This window comes from Dermacentor andersoni, chromosome 2, assembly GCF_023375885.2.
Source record: "Dermacentor andersoni chromosome 2, qqDerAnde1_hic_scaffold, whole genome shotgun sequence".
NCBI classification, from domain to species: Eukaryota; Metazoa; Arthropoda; class Arachnida; order Ixodida; family Ixodidae; genus Dermacentor; species Dermacentor andersoni.
Window position 1 is genome coordinate 146,258,844 of NC_092815.1, and position 26,172 is coordinate 146,285,015.

At 42.0% G+C, this 26,172-nt stretch overlaps 1 protein-coding gene and 1 long non-coding RNA gene across 2 annotated transcripts in view; both read right to left on the reverse strand.

Annotated features, from left to right (window-relative positions):
* LOC126540954 (uncharacterized) overlaps positions 1 to 25,492 on the reverse strand; it is a gene marked incomplete at its 5' end in the record, with an annotated part of 41,640 nt that extends 16,148 nt beyond the window's left edge. Inside the window, 2 exons of the mRNA XM_072286172.1 lie at positions 401 to 486; positions 25,304 to 25,492. Of these exons, the coding sequence (XP_072142273.1) occupies positions 401 to 486; positions 25,304 to 25,492 (275 nt within the window). The remainder of the gene's footprint in view (positions 1 to 400; positions 487 to 25,303) is intronic.
* Positions 23,059 to 25,299, reverse strand: LOC129387297 (uncharacterized). The gene is made up of 2 exons (XR_008614572.2): positions 24,861 to 25,299; positions 23,059 to 23,225 (listed from the first exon to the last, which is right to left on the reverse strand). It is a non-coding gene; the product is annotated as an uncharacterized lncRNA (long non-coding RNA).
* Positions 25,493 to 26,172: the final 680 nt, after the last annotated feature.

Genomic DNA, 26,172 nt, shown 5'->3' on the forward strand with positions numbered 1-26,172 from the left:
GGCTAAAGATGAGAATGATGTGATACTAGTACAAGATTGCATACGTTCCAGGCAAACATCTAGCTGCAGATACTCTTTCCAGAGTGCCTCTAAAAAAAATAGAAGAGACAGAGCTCGAAGAAAATATGGAAGCTTTCGTATGCTCTTTGAAAACCTATTTTCCCATAAAGGAGCACTGCCTTCAATGGTTAAAGGTATCCCAACAAACAAGTCCTGTTTGTGCACAACTTCGCCCGTGGAGCAAGAAAAAAAGAGTGGCCCTCCAGGCGAGATTTACCAGTGAACCTAAAACCCTTCCACGAGCATCGACACCAACTCACTCTGGAGAACGATTTACTCCTCTTTGCTGCTTGAGTTGTCGCCCCTGCCTCTTGCCAAAACGAAGTCCTACGGCTCTTACATGAAGGACACTTCGGCATAACAAAGACACTTGCTCGAGCCAGAGATTGTGTCTGGTGGCCCACTATAGGAGCTGATGTCACATCCCTGGTGAAGCAATGTCAGCAATGCGTCAAAACAAGTAACAGGAAAATGCCACTAAAAAGTTCTGAATTTTGAGAAAGACCCTGGCAATGCATTGCAATGGACTTGTTTCACTGCAAGAGCCAGGGGTGGTTGATAGCAACAGATTCAGGATACCCTGAACTGGTTCGGCTCGAGAAGCTTACGTCTGCAGCTGTAGTCAACCACTGCAAGTCATTTTTTACATGCCACGGCATTCCTGAGGAAGTGGTTTCTGACAATGGCCCGCAGTTTTCATCAACTGAGTTTTAAATCTTCGCTCAGGACTACGCCTTCAAACACATTACCTCTAGCCCTCACTATCCTCAGAGCAATGGACTTGCTGAGGCTGCGGTAAAAATCAAGACTTCTATGACAAAGACGAAAGACTTGACGCTTCTAGCTTACAGGTCGACTCCTTCGAAGAATGGGTACAGCCCTGCAGAACTACTGATGGGTCGTCGGCTAAGAACCAAGCTTCCTCTCAGTTCCACCAAGCTGACACCCCAACTGCTGGATCAAGAAAGCCTTCGGCAGTTCGAGGAACAGTACCGGAAACATCAAAGGAAAGACTTCGACAGACGTCACCCGCGACCTGCCGGAGTTATTCTACGGAGACGACGTCTGGTTGACGGACCTCAAGTGCAAAGCGACAGTACAAGCCCCAGCCAATGAGCCTCAGTCCTAGTGGGTTAACACGGATACTGGTGCTGTACGCAGGAACAGGACCCAGCTAGTTCGTTATTCCCCTGCTAAAACCAATGCAGAAAGTGTTTGTATCAGTGACGGTGTAGCAGACGCCCGTTCGTGTTGCCAAGACACTTCCCACATGCACACTAGAAGTGGGAGGTGCGTGAAGCCGCTTGCTGCAGCGAACTTCGCTTGCTCTGTTGGGGAGATGTTGTATATGCTGCTATCTAGTGAAAGTGTGGAGACATAGTTCCCCGTGACTGCACGTGGTCGGCGATCTGGCAGTACCTGCTCTCCTTCTTCTTGAGATAGAACACGTCTGAGAGACCATTAAACGACTGCATATGTGACTCCTTGTCTGGCCATCTTGCTCTTCCTTCCTGGCTACATTTCACTTGATGCCCAAATTTTTTAAAAATGTGATAGCATTCTTAGGATACTTTACACACTTTTCAGTGTCCTGCTTATCTTTGTCTATATACGTTTTCCCACCAACTTGGGTCACTGGATATTGCACATCAGGTACGTGTCGCTCTTCAATGCACATTTTTCACGCTAACATGGGTCATGGGTCTTTTTTCAGTCCTGGTCTGTTGCGCCTTGCCTTTACTCATTCAAGCATCAACTAACTAGCCCACGCAAGTTTTAATTGGGCATGTGTTAATGTGTACGTGGCACTCCAATTACAAAAAAGATACTTTAAAAATTTCACACGCGCACGCACGCACGCACGCACGCACGCACACGCACACGCACACACACACACACACACACACACACACACACATATATATATATATGCAATCTGTACACGTTTAGTTTCAGGTGCTCACATCTCGTTGTGCTGCAAATTCAGTTTTTTTTTTCATTCACACATAGCTAGTCATATCAAGGTGGCTTAACAGGGGCTAACCAAGGCTAAAGCCAACAGCAGTCGCACGGGCGTTGCATAGCATGAACACCCTCGTTCGCAATTTTAACAAGTCGGGACGCGAGATGAGCACGGCGTAAAAAGCGAGACGTGCGTAGGTGCAATTCGCCGGACAACTCCCCTGCGTTTTGCTGTCTTTGCAGCGGCTTAAGTCGGAACGGAACGCAGCCGACACGTCTTCTGACCAGCTGCGCCAATTCTCTGGACAGCATCACAGATATAATAATTCGTCAAACATGCAGGTTCCCTATAAAGCGTCGCGCTCACTATTCAATCGGTATAGGCCAGTATAGGCATTTATAAGTAGCTTATGCTGATATTATCGAGCTTCATGCCACACTTGCTTCTTTCTGTACGGTGGTACGGTTGTCGTCAGGGGAAACGGAGTCGTTGAGTCTTGGTGTCATATCGATGCAGAGACGCGAGAGATTGAGCAAGGCGCGCTCAAATCCTTTGCACATGCTAATCACAAACTCTGTAGTCGCATCAGGTCAGTTCAGATGTTTTCGGGAGACATACGAAGGAACTACGCCATCCACGTTCCACTTTGTTTACATTACGTTCGCCAATCACTTGAGAAATCGAGGTTGCCAAGCTTGATTTACATCGGCGGCTAGCGGCTAACCGCGGTCAAAGGAATACTGATATTTTACTGGCATTGAAATTTTCAGGTGTTGTGCTAAATGAAAATTTCAAACTTATCCCCTAAAAATTCAAATCTAGAACGCTCCAAATTATTTGCAAGTTTTGGTTTCGTTTGTGAGAACGTGACTGTCGAACCATTTGTTGGTCGAACGTTCAGACATTCTGAAGGCCGCCGTTCCTGCGACCCGGTCGACGGAGTGGAAAGGGGGGGTAAGCGTTATAGTGCCCTGGTCGTTCGAACGCTTAGGGCCCAAAAGCGTTAGGTTCACCCAAATAGACGCTAAATAATGGTTTGGCTTGGCTCCGTATATTATTTTTAAATAGGTGGCGCTAAAGCGATGAACGGTGCTTCTGTTCTGCCCGTGCGGTCTTCGCCTGTGTCCGTGGCTGTAGAGAAGTGATTGTAGCTGTTTGATGTCGTTAAATGTGAGAGCTTGTGGCGAAGTGATTGAGTATGGCCGTAGTGGTTCTGCCCATGTAGTGTTTTGCGGACTTCACCTGTGCCTGTGACTGATCGTGTTGCCCAATAGCTTTGTGGAAAGCGACGTGGTTTGTGTGGATGTCATCGCAGCTTTTGCCAGCTCCTGGGTGGCCCCTGTGCCAGTTATTGATGGCGTTGCCCAGTAGCTTTGTGGAAGTTGATGTACCTTGTGTGGATTTCGTTGCCGCTTATGACTGCCTTAATTATAGGTGGTCACGCTGCTTTTTGAAGCGCGTCCGAGCGCGAGAAACTTCACCGATTTTTTTGTAAACAACGTGGACGTCTCGAAATGTTAGCTAGAAATCAACTAGCAGCAAGCCAAGTCTGTATTTTGTGGTTTTTCGAGCTTATGCTCATGCGAGCAGCAGAAGAACAAAAGGTCCGTTACATAATGTCAGTTCCATAAAATCAGCTTTGCCGCAATACAGTCAGATATGCGGTGAAGCATACGTAATGTATTGCGGTAAAGTATATGAAAAAGTAGGCAGGGACCACTGCGTTACTGGGGCGATTTTCTTGTATTATGGTCATGGCAGTGCACGAACAAGGAAAAATCACGGTCGATGCGCATGGCACAAACCTTACCAAAGCTTCAATTGAAAAAAAAAAAGAAAGCGAATTGGAGTGGGTGATGCCAAAAACAAAGCCTTGTATTATCAAAGCAGTTCCGAGAATAGTCAATCATATTCCAAGCTCCTGCATTATTTGATTGCTTAAAGTATATGCATATATTGTGCACCAGCCTTAGCACCATTTCTAATGTACTTTAATGATGTAAGTTTAATAACACGTGGCAAATATATAATTTGTGCTGTATGGTGTTGTGCTGTTTATAAGCTGCTGCTTTCATGTGGTAATGTGTACATTGGCTGGAAGAGTTGATGCATCCTCCTTATAGAACTCAGTGAAAGGTGAACCACCTGTCAAGCCATCATTGTTCTTGCGGTTGTACACCAGATTTCACAAACATGGGGATAGTTATGATATAGAAAGAGTAGCTGAGATTTAACATATCCACATGCATGCACAGGAGTGCGGGAGTCGACCATCTATCTCCCTAACTCAGGTTGAATGTGCATACTTGAGTAACGTGTAACGCTTGTTTGGTGTCGGGTTTCTTTTATTGTTAGCCTAGTTTGTGTGTTTCTCCCATTTGTAGGTTTTAGTGTGTGTTACTGTGTATGTATATAATTGCTTCCAGAGTGGCTTTCTTGTTGCTAATAAATTTAGAGAAGGCAGCGTTCTTCATTTTGTGCATCAGACAGCAAGTGAGCATGTTTCAAAGGATGTTGGATTTTGTTGCCATAAGCAGCAAAAAGGCATAAGCATATAGACTGCTTGCTGGAGGTACTCTTTATAGCATTAAGGATATTATCATGCTGATAACTCTGTGCACAATAATTAGAAAGATCACATCATGTCTGATATGTCTTCTTGCCACCATGAAATCTTGTCAGATGCATAACACGGGACATACACCACAGATCTTGGCCAACCATTCTCATGTGTGGTCTCGACCTCCTACCATTGAGCAGACTGGTCCAAGAGACAAAACATGCAACTTTTATCTGATTAAATGTAGTGCATGTTGCACAAAATTAGATGTCAGGTGTTATTGTTGCCACAGATACATATCTGTGAGCCTCATAAACTAATGTCAAAAGAAAGAGAGTAATACCCATGAAATGCACTCTTGGTAGGATGGCAGGACCATCTCTTGCAGAGTTAAATAACAACCATGCAGCAGTATCATGATATCAAGCTGAACAATAATTCACTCCAAGAATAGGTTTCTTCATGCAACATTGCACTGATAGTCTTGAAATACAATACCCATTGCTAACAGAAGGCCTTCCAAATTATGCATGACAGGAGGGCATAATTTAGGAAGCAAGAATGAAAACGGAGCCGGTTAACTATGAAAGTTGTGAATGCAACTCTGGAGAAGTTAGAAAAATGAACCAATTGGAATAGTTTAAAAGTAAGTGGTTTAGAGACAAAAGGCCATTTTATTCCATGCCAGAAAAGCAAGCAGAGGTTGGAATGCTTTCCACATACATACCTTCAATGTGCATGTACAGGGTCTGTCCTAAGAGTAATGTCAGTAAGGCGATTAAAAATCATTTATTGAATTTGGTGTTAGAAAAAGTTTAAAAATCTTCAAATACTCTCCTTTTGCGTCAATACATCGGCTCCAGTGAGACTTCCAGCTCTCAAATGCGTTGCGGTAGTACTCCTCCAGAAAGGCCTTTAATGCTGTGGTGCTAGCTGCTTTGATCACGTCCACTGTCCCAAAATGATTGCCTTTCAGGAATGTTTGGAGGCATGGAAACATAAAAAAGTCGGGGGGGGGGGGGGAGCCAAGCCTGGGCTGTACGGGGGCTGGGGGATCGTTGGCACCCCTGCTTTAACCAGGTGGTCGGTGACGATGAAGGCACTGTGGGCCAGCACATTATCGTGGTGCAACTTCCGGTTGTGTGAAATGTCCGGCCGGATATGTTGAACCCTGCATTTCAGTCTTTCGAGGACATCCACATAAAATTTGGAGTTCACAGTGGTTCCAGGTTCTTCAAACTCATGATGAACCAGTCCGTGGATGTAAAAAAAGAAAACGATGAGCATGATCTCGATCTTTGATTTGCTCATCCTGGCTTTCTTCTGGGGAGGGGACGAGTGTGTGTGCCACTCAGATGATTGCCTTTTGGTCTCCCGGTCATATTCAAATACCCAAGTCTCGTCTTCTGTAATGACGTTGTCCAAAAATTTTTGCTCACGTTTGCACATGTTGAGATTTACTTGGCACGTTTCCACGCGACGTGGCTTTTCGTTGTCAGTGAGCACTTTTGGAACCATTTTTGTGCACGCCTTCCGCATGCCGATATCGTTTGTAACAATTTCATGAACTTGAGTTTTCGGAACGTTTAACATGTCGGCCATTAAACGAACACTTAATCATTGGTCTAAGTTCAACAGTTCCCTCGCTCGTGTCACATTGTCAGTCGTAGTGGTCGTGGATGGCCATCCAGCGCAGTCCTTGTCGTCGCCCTCTTCCCGGCCTTCCAAAAGGCTTTGTGCCACCGAAACACTTGCCAATCTGACAGGGCATGTTCTTTATAAGCAGTCTTGAGCATAGTAACAGTTTCCGCAGCGGTATTGCCAAGTTTCACACAAAACTTGATCGCAAATCTTTGTTCTAATGAGCGCTGCATTTTCACTTGCACAAGAATAAAAAACAGCTCTGATGGACAGGCCCGTCCAACACTCTCCAATGTTCGGAGCACACTGAGTGACGGACCGCTGCTTAGCTGGATTCCGTCACTACTAGTTTCAACCAGTTAGACCGCTCTGACATACAGTCACATCACAATAAATTTACTGACATTACTTTCAGGACAGACCCTTTTTAGATATAAATGTTGGGAACCTGGATGGAGGTGAGGGACATGTACAGTAAAAACAAGATGTATAAGGTCAAAAATTAATTCTTTTAGTCAGAAATTGGTCAGTGGTGTCTGGCTTCTCTTGATCCCTGGCCCTGGATGGTGAATACAAAGTATATATATATATATATATATATATATATATATATATATATATATAATTGTGTACAATCACGAATAGAATCATTGCCTTCTACCTGTGCTAACGTATGGGGCAGAAACTTGGAGGTTTCTTGGAGACAAAAAAGGACATTGTGTTGTCATGTTGGAAAGCACTTTTCCGGAGGAGGGTGTGTCAGCCACTGACATAAATTTTAATGAAATTTATACCAATATAGCTGACATAAAATGTTGAGCTGTCACGAAGTTGAATCAGTTTGGTTTGACAACAGTCTCAAATGATGTTAAGATGGAAAAAGGTCTTCTTTTATGCGCCTTCTTCAGTGCAAAACACACAAGCTTAGGGAATCCATTTCAGAACCATTGTGTCGGAATATAAATCATGGCTTCATGTTTCAGAATTTCTGCAGACACACCTTGACAGGCTGGGAATCAACGACCAATTCCTTGCTGCCAGCTCTCAGACTGTTGTACACTTCCTGCAGGAGCATAATCTGGGAAAAAGGGCAGGCTTTAGTATAGATGCAGAAGTTCTATACAATTCTTTGCCGCAGGTGCATCTCTTGTAGTTTGTTAAGGACTGCATACACAATCAAACAGGTTAGCTGGAATTTGCTGAAAGGTGTAAAATTCTTGTTGCAAACTTTCTGGAGCTTCTTGATTTCTATGTAAGGTCAATTTTGGTCTAGTGGGAAGGTAAAATATGTGTCCAGAATGCTGGCATCTGCATAGGTTCTGGTGTTGCACCAGTGCTCAGTAATATTTTAAGTTATGTTGACCAGAAAATAATCAAAACCTGAGTGGGCTTGCTCTTAAAATTTTCAGATACGTGGATGATTATTTGTTTTTCATGAGCAAATGATAACTTTCGCAGAGCTGTCATCGAAGTACTGAAGCTATTTAGAGAACAATAGCAAGGTTTCAACTTCACTTTAGAAGTTCCAGAAAAAGTATGTGCTGCAACTTCTTATATCAGGCTTACTTTTATGTGGGATCACGTATGCTGGGGATATCAGTCGAGAACTTCTAAGCCCCTTCTTGATTATGGGTCTAGCCATTCAAAACTTACTAAGTACAGTATTGCCACTCACACAATTAGAGATGCCCCAACCAAGAGCTATCCTCACCTTATCCTTGAAAGTGTAAGGAATCTGGTGACAAGGCTTAATGAGGCAGGTTATTCAGTTTCAGTGGCTTTTTTATATTGAAACACGTTAATTAAGGAACTTAAGGTGCAACCAGGGTGGAAGAAACTTAAGGAGCAAGAGCGGAACAAAGTTGCCATTATCCCCTCTATTAATTGTCGCACAGGCAGAAAAAGGTGGCTTCTAAGTTCCAGGAGAGGATTGGGTTTTCATTTAAATATAATCTGAAGGGAATATGTCAAGCAATAAACAAGCACATTCTTCACAACAGGTGTCTGAGCAGGGAGGAGTGCAAAGTGAAATATAGCATACAGTTTGTCTCTTGCGCACGAAATGTTGTTTATTCGATTCCTTTTTCTTGAAGCCTACAAAATATATATCAGTCAGACTGGAAGGTGCTTAAACATTCGACTAAGGAAGTACCATAGTTTCTTTAAGGGTTTTTGCGCATCCACACCTTTCTGTGCATTGTTGCAGCATTGGGCGTCATCCAGTTTTTGAAAGTACTATTCTGCTGTTCACACACGTGTGAAAAGCTCTCACATGAATTAATGGAGGCTTATCACATTAGAAAGAAAAGCTCACTAAGTGTTAGCCAGCCATCCATCTCGCTGCAAGATAGCGAGGTTGCCGTGTTAGATCTTAAGTAAAGCCACTGAGTTGCATTGTGCCTTAGTAATTGTTTTTTTACATTGATTAATCAGCCGTGACATGTGTGTTGCCGTCAAAACATGTGCATTCGGTGATGTGAAGGTTGTTTTGGTATGTATCTGCATATGCTAGGGGGCCGGGTGTTGGTCACGTGATGTGTGTTATATATTGGTTGTTTTCTTTCAATAAACTTCATTTGATAGTGCTGTATCCTGTTCCGTTCTATTACTTTTGTCGGCATCTGTCATGCAGTAGCTGCCATGAAGCTTCAACAACTTGCCCAATTTTCTATCGTATTTTCTATCGTATGGAGCATTAGAGTTACGGAATGGGTGCCATGGTATATGTGTGTGTGTGTGTGTGTGTGTGTGTGTGTGTGTGTGTGTGTGTGTGTGTGTGTGTGTGTGTGTGTGCGTGTGTGTGCGTGCGTACGTGTGTGTGTGTGTAAAGGTAGAATGGTGGTAAGGTGGGGTGGTAAAAGTAAAATGAAGAGATTTTCACATCATGACTAGTCTTTTTAACACATTTACCTACAAAATTAAACACTCTGTTCTTATTAAGCACCTTGTACATAGGTATTCATATTACTAATAATCTTCCAATGCAAATGCATATCAACTTTTTGAGTAATGCTAATAACTGAACACATGGCTTTTTGTGCTGCAAGTTTTCTTGGACTCCTGCTTCCCTTAAACTTATACTGTATAATATGCTTGTAAGATCAAAACTGGAGTATGCTTCATCAATCCGGGATATACCTACAAAAAACACAACTCTCATATTTAGTTGAAGCCATACAAAACCAACCTGTACATTTTATTGTAGCTGCTTATTCCCATACCGCAAGCATATCAAGAATTAAAGGTTGCCTTGATTGGCTAGGCAACAAGAAAACTTACCTGTTTATTTCACAAATTCTCAATTGAAACATGTTTTTATTACCTCCTTGTAGCTCATTGATATATATGTGTGTGCGTGTGTGTGCTTGTGTGTGTTCTGAGGCTGCCTTTTACAGGAATAGTAAAGATTGGTTTGGCAAGTTGGGACCTGTACCTTGAGGTTGTAGTTCATTCTCAATGAGATACAAGGAGGTAATAACATATGTTTCAATTGAGAATTTGTGAAATAAATGGGTAAGTTTTTTTGTTGACAAGCCTGGCCAATCAAGGCAAGCTTTAATTGTTGATAAGCTTACAGTATGGGAATAAGCAGCTGCAATAAAATTTACAGGTTGGTTTTGTATGGCTTCAACTAAATATGAGAGTTGTGTTTTTTGTAGGTATATCCCGGATTGATGAAGCATACTCCAGTTTTTTGATCTTGCAAGCATATTATACAGTATAAGTTTAAGGGAAGCAGGAGTCCAAGAAAAATTGCAGCACAAAAAGCCATGTGTTCAGTTATTAGCATTAGTCAAAAAGTTGATATGCATTTACACTGAAAGATCACTAGCAAAAAATCTGATAGGGCAACCTAATAAAAATTATATCAGTTTTTTTCTATTGCATTATGAAACAATACAACTGATACACTGATAAAATTACTTTTAGTTCTATTCTGGACGTATCTGTGCTATTCTGCTTGTACAAGTCTACTAGTGTATTCTTTTTATTAGTGTAATAGTGTATTCATATTAGTTTGCCAGATCTATAGTCTATCAGTATCTATGTGTGTTGTATAGGTGTAATGTGCTTCAAGGAGAAGCAAGCTTCCTCATTTGCCCAAAAAATGAGTCAGAAATAATGCATTTATATTATCACAAAAGACAATACATATAAATCAAATATGAAGCCCAGGATTCAGAAAGGAAAGATTGTTGGAACAAATATACACCATACAACAGCTTAGAAGAATAAAAATGTGATCACGTTTAAAAGAGAAAAGATGTTTAAATTGGTTCACAACAAAGTTTAGCCTCTTTAAACAGGAGGTTATTGGCAATCAAGCCACCGAATTGGTTCACACGTACACCACGAAGATTATCAGACTTCACAATCTGGAAAGCTAGTGAATGGAAGTGGTGGGTTCTTCATTATTCATTACCATGCCTTCATAGCTTTTTGTCGGATAAGTATGTCAGACATTCCAGTTTGCTTGTGGAGGGTGTCTATATACTTCTACTAGACACTGCACTTCAGATGACCATAATGAGATCATCTGATCTTCTCTCGGAGTTTATTGTGAGAGCACAGTCTTTGTATGGATTGGGTGCAATGGCATACAATGTACACCAAATCCTGCGTCTTCCTAAAAGTGCGGCTAAACTAGGACCTCATTGGTCGCATTGTTCATTTGTATTTGAAGGCGGAAATGAACTTCTTGTGAAATTGGTCAGTGGAGCTAATGATGTTCCTTTACAAATATTGGAATGTTATGTACTTGCTTGTAAGTTATAGGCAGCTAAAGCTAGTTTAAATCTTTCACCAGAAGCAGTGAGTTTTTTTGGTGCACAGGAGAGGGGAGCTGATCAGCAGACAGTTTCGTTAGGCACTGGAAAGCTGTGCCTGAACTTGGATGAAAGTGAAAAACAGGCTGTAGTCCACAACCGTGGCTGTGACTCAACAAGTGTCACTGAATATTACCGAATGGTCGTCAACCAACAAACATTCCACTCTCTCCAGTACACTTGAACTATAAAGGCTAAAAACAGTGCATTTGTCAGCTTCTCAGGTGTGTTTTCTCTCATTTGTAGAATTCTTACTGGAGCGAATTCTTGTATAATTCTGAAATGCAAGAAACTATTTCCTGTTGAAATTCTCCATGCAAAGCACCTTTCAGTCTGCGTCAGGAGAGAGGAGCCACTAGTTTACGTAACACCCAGCGAAGTTATGCGCCTTTATGTGTTTATAGAAATAGACAACAATATTTTTTAATGGACAATACGAAACCTTTATGAAAGAGACTAATTCCCCTGCTCAAGACATGGCAACGATGAACAGTATGTCTTTAGCCATGGTACATGAATGTCTGGTTATAACAGGTTATAGCTTTAAAAAACAACAGTTGGTAACAGTGCACCACGCTTTATGGTGTTCTGTAATAATCAGCTTTTTGATGTTTGAATATATTAAACAAGCCAGAGCCATCAAAATTCTAGAGCGTTTATTTTTTCTTGCGATAGCTTCTTGTTTTCCTAATGAACCAGCTAGCCCAATTTGCCACTCTTCATTATTGTACTCTTGTTAATTAAGTGCTTGGGGAATCGCATGGTCTGCATGTTGGCAGTGGTGACGCAGCTGCTGATGAACAGTTGCAGTAGCCAAAACATGACAATATTTTACAGGACTTATGCACAGTTTCAGGTCGGTGTCCTTACATGTAGCGAAGGACCCTACTTAACCAAGTGACTGCCTTCAGTGGGTGATCACAGTGAACAAACAGAGCTTCACTAGCAGATGGTGAAGAGGTATAGCTTCTCACTCTGTATGCAGAGGCATGGAAAGCAGCTGAATGTTAAGTGAGCAGTTATGCTACTTGATACAACAGCATCATTTTCACACCGTGCGTCTGTCTTGCTCACTTTATTTTCTCCTTTGACTCAATGTAGCTGGTGCAAGTTTATCCGTTAACTGTGGTGGCATGACTAAGACACTATCTTTTTTCTGAATGAAACAAGCAAACTGTGAAATTTTATTTTAACAGCGTATTACGGTTTGAATCAAAGACTCCAAGCACTATATATGAAGCCTGTTCTGATAGTCTTCTTTGCTGTCACGTGCTGAAGGCTACACAGGTTAAACTACTTTTACACATTTCGACGTGCGGTGGTTGAACTAGCACCCAGTGAAGAATTGTGTCTTCTGATTTTGCAATATGTTCACTGATGTTTAGCTGTTTTTGTTCATGAATGTGTGGTTTTAAAAATGGTAAATCCATGTTCTTACTTGAATAAGTTCTCAGATCTGTACTCACTTTTGCTTAAATAATATTGCTGTATTGTCATGTTCTGATATATTGCTGTAGATCTTGTACCAATAGCGATGCTTGTCCTGTTTCCTTGCTTCCTGTAAGTGTGCCATGCCAGTTTGTTCTTTTTGCTCAAGCTCACTTGTGTTCTGTCACATATCACAACATTTTTGGGATGAATGCAAAAGTGCATAGTCTAAAGAAAATAGCTTCATATGAAGTTGTAATATTATAAAAGCATGCGCCAATTAGACCTGGTGTTCTATACAGCATCTGTGAGCACAAATGGGCATGGTGAAGTTGGTACTTCAGTCTGTGTTGTTCCTCTTATGTGTTTGTTTAAATGTGGCTGAAGTTGCTTGCTTATTCTTTAGATAATGGAGTGTAAAATAATCCCTAGTCATGTTTGTAGTCATGTTGCTTGTGTCTTGTCCTTGTTCCTTTGTGGATGGATGCATTAGCGTTGTCATAATTTTCAAATCAAGTATGCACCAACTAGCCCAGAAAGTAGCTTTAATGAAATCACGTTGGTAGTGTCTAATTTATGGCATTCACAAACTCAGCCTGACATGTTAGAGCTACAGTTAGTATCCACAGTCTTGAAAGTGCTTTGTTTTGCTTTTGTAAATAAACTTTATTACAACAGTAGGAAGATACCTATGAAGAAAGGAGCCAGACAAGTAGACACAATCTCTGCAATGCTATTCACTGCGTGCCTGGAAGAAGTATTCAAGCTATTAAACTGGGAAGGTTTAGGAGTAGGGATCAATGGCGAACACCTCAGCAACATTCGGTTTGCCGATGACATTGTTCTATTCAGCAACACTGCGGATGAGTTACAACAAATGATTGAGGACCTTAACAGGGCGAGTGTAAGAGTGGGAGATTAATATGCAGAAGACAAAGATAATGATAAATAACCCGGCAGAGGAACAAGAGTTCAAGATTGCTAGTCAGCCTCTAGAGTCTGTGAAGGTGTACGTCTACCCAGGTCAACTAATCACAGGAAACCCTGACCATGAGAAGGAAATTCACAGAAGAATAAAAATGGGCTGGATCGCATACGGCAGACATTGTGAGCTCCTGACTGGGAGCTTACCATCATCATTGAAAAGGAAAGTATACAATCAGTGCATTTTACGGGTACTGACATATGGCGCAGAGATTTGGAGACTGACAAAGAAGCTTGAGAACAAGTTAAGGACCGTGCAAAGAGTGATGGAATGAAGAATGCTAAGTATAACTTTAGGAGACAGAAAGAGAGCAATTTGGACAAGAGAGCAAACGGGTATAGATGATATTCTAATAGACATTAAGAGAAAAAAATGGCGCTGGGCAGGTCATGTAATGCGCAGATTAGATAACAGTTGGACCATTAGGGTGACAGAATGGGTACCAAGAGAAGGGAAGTGCAGTAGAGGATGGCAGAAGTCTAGGTGGTGCGCCAAAATTAGGAAATTTGCGGGTGCTAGTTGGAATCGGTTGGCACAGGACAGGAGTAATTATACATCGAAGGTAGAGGCTTTCGTCCTGCAGTGGACATAAATATAATGATGATGATGATGATGACAGTAATCCTGTTTTGGATATGCATTAAATGTTGCACATCCGTCTCGCAAAATTTGTAAATGTAATTTTGTATTAAAAGAACTGGAGCACACCTGCTGCAAAGATGGACTGATACTTTTCTCATGCAACTTCCCCAATGTAGTTTCACAGGCTAAGTAACACTGCTGTGCTTTGAAAACGTGTGCTTTAATTTATGTTGAAACATGTTTAGGATAATATATCTGCATACAAGCTGTAAAAAGTTTTGATAATTGCACAGTTTACACACTTCATTTTTATTTGATACTCTAATATCCCAACTGTGTTTGTTAATCTGTTCACGTGGCAGGCAATGCATTCAGGGTTGTATATTCAGTTCATTTTAAAAACGTCTCTTCAGGCGTGTGGGCACCGGCATGTGTGCTATTTCTAACATGCTTTATCAGTGCCTCAATCAGATTTCTGTATGTCATATGATGATCTCTATCTGGGTTTAAAAGACTGATACGTACATCATGCTATTTGGGCTTGTAGGCAGCACAGTGAGATCTATCTGCTGCCTGCCAGTCTGGTAAAGAGTTCTATGGGTCAGGTAGGAATATATATCACTCTTAGAAGGACCTGTACAACCTATACATATTCCTAAGAGACTATAGAAATTTCTATCAGTTTTTTTTGCTAGGGTACTGATGTTAGGTTTTTAACTAGTGATGGCACTCCGGAGAGGCATTAGTGGAGACATTGCCCCACTGGGCACGTGCAGCAGCTAAGCCGAGTGGGGGGGGGGGGGGATATGGACTTTGCGCCCGCTTGCGAGAGCAAGGATGACATGGCATTGCGGCGGCGCCCTCTCCCCTCACGCAACACCTGGCGCACTAGAGTGATGGCAGATGTACCCTTTCACCCGCTCTGCTCCCTAGAGGCACGCTCGCAATGTGGTCACAACCAATGGGATCTGAGGTTCCATTTCGCTGAGACGACAGACGCTGGCTTTTTTACTCAGTGGGCCATTTGTTTAGTCTGTTTGAACAGAAACGGACCTGCCAGAGTTTGGTTGTTTCACGACAAAACACACAGTCATCAACAGAAAGTTTAGTTTTCTACGTTAAGTTCTTTGCGAGATCTAAAATGAGAAAAATCAAGGGCCTAAACACTCAGCATTGTGGCATGGCAGAAGTGACAAAAGACAGATTTGTGAATTGGAGTTGTTAACATACAAATTGTGTTTAGTCATGAAGAAAGCATTCAGTGAATTTTAGTACTTGCATGTGGATCAATATTAAGTTAGCTTATTCAGGAGAAGGAGGCAGTGGCACAAAGTAGCAGAATTTGAAACGCTAGAAGCATCCATTCAACGCAAGAACTAAGTTCAATGGAGGAGATCAAGTTAGTGAACATGACAATATAGTTGTGTTTTTTATGAGAGACAAGGTCTTATGGCAACCATGTTGACATTTGTTGTAGAAGTTTTGTGACACAATTTAGGATTATTATATAGATTGAAATAAATGGTGTTAGGGAGGCTTGGCGATTGAAGCCAGCAATTGTTCCGCCCAAGTGTCTCTCATAATATTACTGCGGCAGATCACCATGGCATTCTGTCCTAAAAGCTGAAAAGGTAATGCTAATCTGTGTAATGCATCTGTCGAATGCTGACAACAGTATGATGCTGATGGTGACAACGATGGCATGATGCAGTAGTTAATTGACCATTCTAGAGTCATCACGATTGAGGCATAACGACTTTGGGATGATGAGTGCATGCATGGCAATGACTGCGTATCTTATGTTGAGCTCGCGTTCACGCTTCATCTACACGGACCACCCTACCTGTGTACTTTTGGTACTGGGGCCAATTCTGTACCATGCAATACATTCAGCCATGGAGCACCCGCAACAATCACGCGATAGGCAAAAAACGCTGTGCTTTAAACATGCACCCATAGAGTGCCCCAATATTGCAACCAGCCGATCCGTGCATAGTGAAGCGTCCGCATGGCCACGTTTGCCACGTGGCCGTGCTATGCGAGTGTGTGGCTGATATATCAATTGAGTAATCGAAAGACTGGTTCCGAATGCATTTACTAACCAATTTGAGTCCGCGGCACTTTTATGTGCTGCTTTGCATAACTGCGTGTGGTACCGCGGTTCCCGCAGTCGCCCAATGCATGTGGTGTGTACTTTAGCAGTGCTCGGCGTGTTTCGACTAAAGCAATTTCATTTCAATTCTGCTCGCCACTCATGGCGGCTGTAGCTGCTTATAGTTATACAGTACTTTGGTTATGAAGTACAGTAAGTCTAGTTAATAAATTTTATTGGCATGTAAGGTTTTATTTTGTTAAATCGAGAACTTCGTCAAATTGAAACCACTTGATTAGATCACGCAACATGCCATAAAATTGATGCAAGAGCCAAAAATGTCGTTTTTGCCTACGTTCACACTTATTGTAGCAGTTGAGCATGTACTCTGCCTTAACAGAAGAAACGATTAAACATTCTTAAAAGCTATATGTCAGTGATACTAAAATCGCCACAACTCAATTAGACCTACTATACCCACATTTTTCTTTTTAATTATGGCAAATCGGGCAAGATATTAGTTGATTCTAGGTTTTCAGTGCTCATGACTGTGACAGTGAAAGTATTGAATGTCATGTAGTGTAATGCAACGAAAACAAGGACACAAGAAAAAGGAAAACACAGACATAATTAGGCGCTTGTGTCTGTGTTTCATTTCTTCTTGTGTTTTTGTTTTTGCTGCGCTACACTACATGCCGTTCCATGATGATCAACGAACAAGCCCACATGCCGCCCCCGTGTAGAGAACAGGAAATTTCGTTATACACTTAAACTTTGATATAACAAAGTAGGTAAAATCGGCAATTCGCTTCGTTATATAGAAATTTCCTTGTATTGAAATTCGATCTGTTATGCAAATGAGTACAGTCGCCGATCGATTTTTGTTGCATGGAAAGGGGCCATGCAATTTTCCGTATTATTGGGCAATAAAAAAAAAGCAAGTTTGAATTGAAAAACATTTTATTTTGACGAATATAGGAGTCAGCGATGAATGATACGGTTTCATGCCACGTTGATATCTTCACATCAGCGGTACGTACGAATTAAGTGACGCCATATGCTTTCGCGTGCACTCCGCCCCCAAAGCGTCGCCCGGTCGCACTGCGACGACGCTATCATGAAAAGCGCCGGCAGCTGGGAGGGAATGCTTCGTCTGCTTCCCGTTCCAACGGGTCATCAAAACTCGAGATTGCGCAACCTTCAATACTAAACATGCGGGAAGACAGCTTACATGATGCCACGCCGTCTTGGCATGCCCGCTCTTTCCACACGCAGCAGATTACCTCTAGAGCAGGGTGCGCGGCTGCGTATGCGCTCAGCCGCGTTTACAGCCACGCGTAGTCATGGCCGAGACGCGCGCCAACTTGCCCCCCCACTCCGCCCCCTCGCGCGCGCTTGATCGCGTTACCGCGAGCTCGCTTTCCTTCCCCACTTTGCCATTGCTCGCGTGGGAAGGCCGCACTTACGAAGCCACCATCTTTCTTGTCTCACCCTCGCACTCTTTCACTCGCACCTAAAGCACAAGTGCGCGGGGCGCGATAGGATCTGATCGCACTTGGACTTAATTTATACGGAACATGATGCGGCTCCAAGCTGTTGTTCTTGTCGCGCTGCACGCAGTTTGAGAGGTGCGTTTGCAAGCAGCCGTTTGTAATTCAATCATTTGACTATGTGCGTCCGCGGAAGTTACCATTGTCTTGGCACTCCTCTGCGGCAGAAGCGAAATTTCGTTATATTGAAATTGCACACAAACACACTTCGTTATATTGAGGCTCTAAATGCATGGTGTTCTATGGAGAAGAGGTTATGAAAAATTAAATTCTTCGTTATATCGAGAATTTCGTTATACTGAGGTTTAACTGTATAGAGATTTGAATTTATATACCTTGTTGTGCAGCTCCTTGGGTCATGGTTTCTATGACTATGACTCATATGACTCTGTATCTGTTGCGTAGGAAACCTCTCTCACCCCGTTTCCCTACGGTTCTCCTTTTGGAGGAGGCCCCCTTTTGATGCTATCCTTGTTCCACTCTTGGCCCACATCATTTCATAATCGAGGCATCTAAGGCCACAGTTCCTTATGCTATGCAGCTCTGACATCATGCGTACCATACAGAATTGTACATGAGCCTGAGCCCATGCATAACCATTCTCCTGATCAAATGTTAATTTTTAGGCTGACGTCCTTTCCTCTTGCATGACAGTTATCTCTGCTGTATTGTTGCTGCTCTCTCATGTACGTATACCAATAAATTATCTTAGTCAATTTCTTCTTGAACATTGAGTCCAATCTTTGCCAACTTAAGTGTGTGTTGAATGTTAATTTTTTAAGACCTGCCTTCACAATCTGCCTCCACCTCATCCATTTTAGCATCCTCAATTCAGTCACTTCTCCATCCTGAATTCTAGGTGACTTTCTTAAACTTGTCTAGGTTCCATACAGTATTGCTGGTCATGTATTGTCTTATAAGTTTATTAGACAGTGAAAATCTTCAACTTGACTGGAACCTGTGTAACATAAATATCATAATGCATGTTTTCAGTTTTTCCAAACTATGTCAATTCTGCTGATTCTGTGGGCTGTCCAAATTTTCCATGTTGGTGTTTTCAGTTATCATTGAACCAAGGTATCCGTCTTCTCTATGGTTTACCCTCAAGGCTTCCCTTTCATCTACTCTGAGAAATTGGCATGCGGCTACCAGATGTGGGCAGCTTGCCTCACAACACATGCACATGCTCAGCTACTTTCGTCAACCTTTGTGCTAGATGTCAATCAGCATGAGCGAAGCAGTGAGAATGGGGAATTATGAAATTAAGGCAGAGGTTCGAGCATTAAGGGAAGTCATACTTATGAGGTGAGTACATGTGAAGAAAAGTATTCAGAAATGTTGGGAATTTGCAGTTTCCTGTTTATTGGTCTATTAAATTCTCCCTAGCTATTTGAGACGGCCCACGCTGCCGCGCGCGCACTGACTGACCGCGCTGGCGCTGTAACGGCCGAAGAGAGAGTTATGCATGGTAGGGACGCGCCGGCCACTTATAATGAACTTCTTAAACACTTCTATCTCTCGCGGCGACAATACCCTCCTCCTCACCCCAAGCTCACTAGGCCTCAGGCACTGACATTCAGACTGTTGCAGACAGAAACCTATCCCAACCTGTTCACGTTACATGCGATATATCCGGAGATTTACACTGATGACGCGTGCCCTGCTTGCGGGGATAGATCAACACTTTTGCACATGCTCTGGGGATGTATCTCTATAGCAAGCCCTGACCTCAGCTCAGCTAGGTGGGAGGCGGCCCTCCGCAACCCACTCCTGGCTGAGCAACGTTGGGCTGTCCAGCAGGCCCACGATGCGGCTGGCAGGCTAGGCCTGTCGGTCCCGACGTGGGAGCGGCCCGCGACGTGCTAATACGCGTTCTGCAGGACTGTAAAATAAAAGTTACTCAATCAATCAATCAATTTCAGTTATTTCATCATGTGTTGCAATCTTTAGTTGCAATATGTTTTTCTTAAGTGCTGCCACACTTACTACTAGAAGTTTGAGAACCTATATTTCTTATTCACTTGGTTCATTCATACCTACAAGCAGCAGTCTTTTCACTTTACATCAGCTATTGAATGCAATGCCCAGATATGTTCTCAGTCTACTTCAGTGGGAGTCACTAACACAGTGAATGATCATGAAGCATGTGTGTTCTTAGAAAGTGCCTTCACGTGATGCAGCTGTAAGTTAAGGTAGGAGATGCTTTGGAAAGCATGTTATGTGGCTTACATGATAATTTTTTTATGCCAGAAAGCACACAAATATTCGTGTTTATTTCTGGTGTTCTTCTTCCTTAATTACCTTCTTGATTCAGCGCATATATATGAAGCAAGAGATCCTGGCTTGTTCTTTCTTTACATTAGCAAATTACATTAATCATATAATAGCACACTTTACATAATTGAGCACACTAAAAGTCACTTTGCGAGCAAAACATGTACTTGTCTTTTTGAATATCCCAGCTTAATGTTTTAGTGCGTGCAGTCTGGACGTGATTCTTCAGAAGCACTACATCTGCTTCAAGTATATGAGGTATAATTACTTTTGCTTAAATATAATCCTAATCTTCCTTGATAGCTGTCCTTTTTTTACTAGACAATATAAGCATGGTGCTTAATTCCAAGATAAATATGCCTGCTGTAACTGTATGCATCAGTGTTTGACTATTCGTTACCTACTATTCCTATTAGAAAAATGTATTTGCCAACCTCCAATTATTTGCATTGAAGTAGTGAAGAGTTTGATGGCAGCCTGTCTGGTTTGGTCAAAGGAGGCACGGTAAGTAGTTTAAAATTAGATGCCAGCCATAAAAATGAAAAATAAGAACTGGTTCAACTGGAGCTTTGTTCACAATCTTTGTGAACAAGGCTTTCAAGTGGGAGCCGAAACATCTATCTTGTATGCCCGATCTTCATTTGCTTATTATTATTATTTGAATTCATCTAGCCCTAAAGAGGTGGCAATTTATTTCGAATACTACTCTTTGCATTTTGTTTCCATTGCTGAGTTTTTTTTTTAAAGTAACTTCATGCACCACACAAGTACAACTCAAATATTTTCATTCTTTCAAGGACATCACAACTAGTGGAAGGTATTCTGCACTAACATAATTATTTTGAGATTTCCAGTAAATATGTAGCCCTCATAAAAAGTATCTAAATAATTTTGGCCTAAGCGGTTATACATTAACCATGTAGGCTTCATCAACTTCTGATATCACTTGGTCTTGGCAAACTTGTAAGCTGACAAGTTTGAGCATGCAGTCACTTCCCTCCATATTTGTTTCGATGAAGGCTTGCCCTTTGGTGCTACTCTGGATCCACCCCCGTTTCCTGTGATTACCACTACGGGCTTCAAGGCACACACCCTCAGGAAAACTTTTCATGCACAAACCTGGTTCTTTCACACTTTTACTAAGACAGACATTGAAAGCAAGGATGACATAGCAGGCATGTTGGTTACAGAAGTACTTTATTAAATAGCTTTGTAAGTATCCATCGTGTGGACATTTCCATATCCTCTTCTGCTGAATTAGCTGGGGGAGCATGTCTCCTTCTCGTGCATACCCCAGCCCAGCCAATCAGAACTTCAGCAGTGGATGAAATGGACATTTTCACTAGATGGACACGGAATACATCCCCTGTGCTCTGTCCTATCTTTCCACCCTTCTCCATGTATTTTACTCAGTAAACTACTGGTTCAGCATGTTGGCCACCTTAATCAATCTTCCAATAGCTCAGCACTTAAAAGGTATACAATACAAATAAGGCACTGTAAACCCAAGCAGTTAGGCTGCCGATTGCTGCTGTTATACACCATACAGGCAGATGCAATGACTTCACTGTAGCTTTCTAAGTTAACTTTACTGAACTTTGAATTTAGAGAAGGCAGAATATAAAAACAGACTAGCATCTTTCTTATGTGCTTCACGCCTCTGCTTTCTTGTGTTACTAAAATAAGTATGTTGAACCTAAATGAAGTAAAAGGAAAAGGAAATTGTCACACTAATTTCATTTCACTGTTTTTTTAAAGCTATAGCAAGATTTTTTGATTGCATTACGAGTTGTTACTTGTTTCGATCTTATTGTTCATTTCTCATACTCCAATTGGACTACAACTGTTCCCTCATCCATAGCTATCAAGGCCTTATGGCAACTTTGGAAGCTCTCGGAACTGAGTAAATGCTATGCATTGCATTATTTCTTAATACATTTTCATGGCTGCCTTTAACCTCTATAGTTCCTCATTAAAGCCAGCATCTCTCTTGTGACCACATTTAAAGAGCTTGTGGTAATGTATGCCTAACAAGAAAGATGGGTACTTTGTAGTGCTAGTATGCTCTAAGTAAATTGTTTTATGCAAGAATTGCTGACATAATTGTCTGACAAATACTGCATCATGTTTGCTATTTTGCTTTCTGTTTCAATTTCACTGCATCTATACATTTTACCAGTGCATGAGTAGGGTTCAAGGCTGTTCTTTAACATGCTCATGAGCACTTATCATGATCAGTTCCCCATATAAGTGGTTTTGCTGAAGAGAATACAGGAATATGAGCAAAATTGACATGGAACCAACATATAGATAACGTCTGCATGACTGCCTATCAAAAGTTATATTTTCTTAGAAAAAAAAACTGGAACGTGCATCGCGTAATGTAAAACTTATTGCATACGCCGCCTTCATTAGGATGATACTAGAATATTCAGCGTTGTTTGGAGTCCCCATCAAGTGACGCTTAAGAGGAAGTTGAAAAGAGTCTGGCGGCGCGTTTTATTTGTTCGACATACCGAAGGAAGGAATCGGTCACGCTTATGTTACAGCGTTGCAACTTCGATCTTCTTGAGGTACGTAGGAAAAAATATAGGCTGAAGGGGCTTTATCAAATAATGCAGGATCAACTTCAGATTGATAAGCTCAAATATCTACATGCTCCAGGCAAGATACCCGCGAACTAACCACGACTACGGCATAAAGCCGGACCATACCAACAGTGATACATATCGATACTAATTTTTCCTGGATGCAATAGAAATGTGGAACCAATTGCCAAACGCTATTGTTAGCCGAAAAGATGTCACCGATCTTGAAAATGCTGCTGAGGCATATTTATGGGAGTTTTCGATTTAGTTTTGAAGTGCCAAGTGATATGTGCAACTTGATATTCATTGTACGTATTTTGATAAATGTCAGAAGTGTGCTGAACAGCATTCAAGTGAACATCTTATTAACTGTGAATTGACAAGTGTTAAGCAACTTTACGTACATTGACATTGTCCATATTTGATTTATGTAATTGTATTGTCCTCTCTGTTATGACCCTCTATGAGGGTTGACAGTATTAATAAATAAATAAATAGACAACGAGGAATGTGGGTAAGAACACTTTATTTTCAGCACACATGTTTTTTTAATGAACTGCTCTTATACTGCTAAAATCTGCACATTTAATAACAGTACACTGCTTTGCTTCATCACTCCATGCTAAGTGCAAGTATCCTGTACCAGGAAGTCAAACCAAGACGTGGGATGTTCAGTCTGTGAAAATAAAAACGAGTTTCAAACATTCACGTGCAAAAACTAAAGCACACTCAAGAAAATAAACACAGCACAGGAACATATCCAATGAATCAGAATTACCTTTGAGAGCAAACATATAGTTTCTATGGCACAGTGAAGAAACCTTATTCCTCTGGCTTTTTTTGTGCGCGAGAAAATATGAAAGTGCATGCGTTCTCCCCATATTGTGTATCTGTCACCTTTTCACACACAACAAAGATGTTGTCTCAATGTGCCCAACTGTCTTTGCATATCCATTTCTCTGCTCTCATACCATGATACCTACAGTTAAAGGCTGTAGCAATGCTTAGCTTGAATGAACCAACACAAGGTACATGCACTGTGCTGTTGAACATGGCATTGTAAGTTAGATTCATGTACAGCACATTCATGTGCCATAAACATTTGGTTGTGATTGTAGGCGAGATAAATAAAAAGAAGGTATGTAAATAAGAATATTCCCTAATAAGCTGTGCAGAAGTGCTCTCCCGTTTGGACAGAAGCCGAGCACAGCTGCAGTGAACAAGAAGCCAACTTAAACAGCATTTAAAATCTAGGTTCTAAATGTGCTACAGATTTTTCTGAATTCATGGTCAAAAATCTAGGTGTTGAAGGTGACAAACATTTAAACAGGTCTCTATTCGGACTGGTAATGCTATGTGTCACCTAGTTTGATAAAATATGCCATATCACTGGTCTCCCAAGCTACGGCTGCTGTCCAGTTGCAAGTGCAAATCACTCAATTATGTCTAGGGCACGTTTGAGCAAAAGGCAGCCAAGATTACTGTGCCATTGAGATCTATTTCCTGACATCTGATTTCTTCTCAGAAAGCTACCTCTAAAAAAAAACCTTCACAACAACATAACCCAAACCTTTCTTGAGTAAAGCCATCACAGTGGTCCTTGAACACTAATTACACAGTTGCTCTTTGTGATGTAATGTTATGTACGTCAGCACCTAACGAAGTACAGGAAAATTTAATAATGGCAGCGTGACAGGTACACAAAAAAGTAAAGGGATAAAACATCACACAAGCTGCCATCAGTGTTCATATCTCCATTTCAATGTGGATGTTTTTAACAGTGAATACATGTTCTCATTAAACTGAGTCATATTATTACAAAAGCGAAGGGCAAGGGTCTTTACATTCTAAAGTGACAAATGTGCTTTATTACGATTCACCGCAATACAGGAGGTGTTTTGCAGTGAACCATCACATAAGGTTTTGGCTAACTACGGCGGGCGTGTCCTACAGCGGGGCCTCTTGTGTATTGCGGTAAAGCGTATTATTGTGACAAGAGCTAACCTGGCATGTATGGCTTTAGCCAACAAAAGTTCTCAAGACATCATGCATCCTGCCACGAAAATCTGCTTTGATGAGAGTAGAACATTAGGTTAGTCGCTGACAGAAACCATACATTCCAGATTCACGTAAATCTTTCCCACTATCGGCATGCTTCACCGCAACACACAAATATGTTGCGGTGATAACGGTGGTCGAACAGGCTGGTGCAAATGTTTCGACAGGGGAGCGTGCCTTCATCAGGGCAACTGCTTTCCTTGGCAGTTTTCATATACGTGAGTCCCCCCAACCGCCAACAGGGGAGATTTACCTGGACCTTTGCCAAGAGACGTACCGACAAGCGTTTGGTAGTGGCTGGTAGAGATGCAGGAGTCTAAAAAGCGTTGCGAAATTCGGTTCCGTAAGGTTAGCTTCACCGCAATACAAATATGTTAAGCGGTTAGACATACAAAATATTTTGCGGTGAATCATAGCAAGGGTACCTGGCCTTTGATGCAAAGCAGCTTCCCAAGAGGCACGGTAATCCCGTGGCTAGTTATGCAGTTCCCCACATGCGAGTGAGTTCCCTGCGTTCGGCGGTTTCGCAGTGACATACAAAATTACATTGATTGACTGTGTTGTAAATGGGCGACGGCACTATATGCTGATGCAAAAGCGTCGTTTCGCTTTCGAAAACTGCGCTTGGCTAAAGAGAACAACCTTGACTCGCATATGACCAAAGCAGTTGAACAGGAAACTACGAAATTAAGTAGCTGTTATGGAATAAATCAACAGCTCAGAAAAAAATGGCCGTGTAAACATTAACTGGCTTACGAGGTCGACAAACCAACGGTTCAAAGCATCACAGCCACGTCCGAAATAGCGCTGAAGGCCGACCAGTACACTTAGGCGCCTCGGCGCGCGTAATGTAACAGGAGACGGCAGGTGCACGCGTACATCATTAAGGAACACATATTATATATGTCGGTGAAAGCGGTCACTCTTCAGTTCTGACATGCTTCACCGCGTAATACTAGTCTACTGCGGCGAAGCTGACTTCAGGACGCCGATTTCTTCAACTCATCTAGCGAGGCAGGTCCGTTTATCACGCTTGGCAGCGTTTCACATTTTCTGCATTAATTTCGTTTGTTCTTTTTAATTTTATTATCACAGTGACCCTGTATCACGCAGTAGCAGAGCTAGTGCCGCGTCTTAACTGCGTTAGGAAAGGCAAGCGTGTATGCAGCAGGCACGGCGGCATTGGCTCTTGTTTGGAAACTTCAAGAGACGCTCTTCCGCGCAGCGATGTCATTTGTATTATTAAAAGAATGCAGGTGACGATTAAATGAGCCACAGCAAAGGCTGTAGCAATGCTTAGCTTGAATGAACCAACAACCCGCGAACTAACCCGCGAATGAACTACCCGCGAATGAGAGTAGAACATTAGGTTAGTCGCTGACAGAAACCACACATTCCAGATTCACGTAAATCTTTCCCACTATCGGCATGCTTCACCGCAACACACAAATATGTTGCGGTGATAACGGTGGTCCAGTTGCAAGTGCTGCTGCTGTAAAAAAGCAGTAATGCTGTTCTAAGATCCTCTCGCTCGAGCGAGATGGTCTTAGAAAAAAGCGCGATGT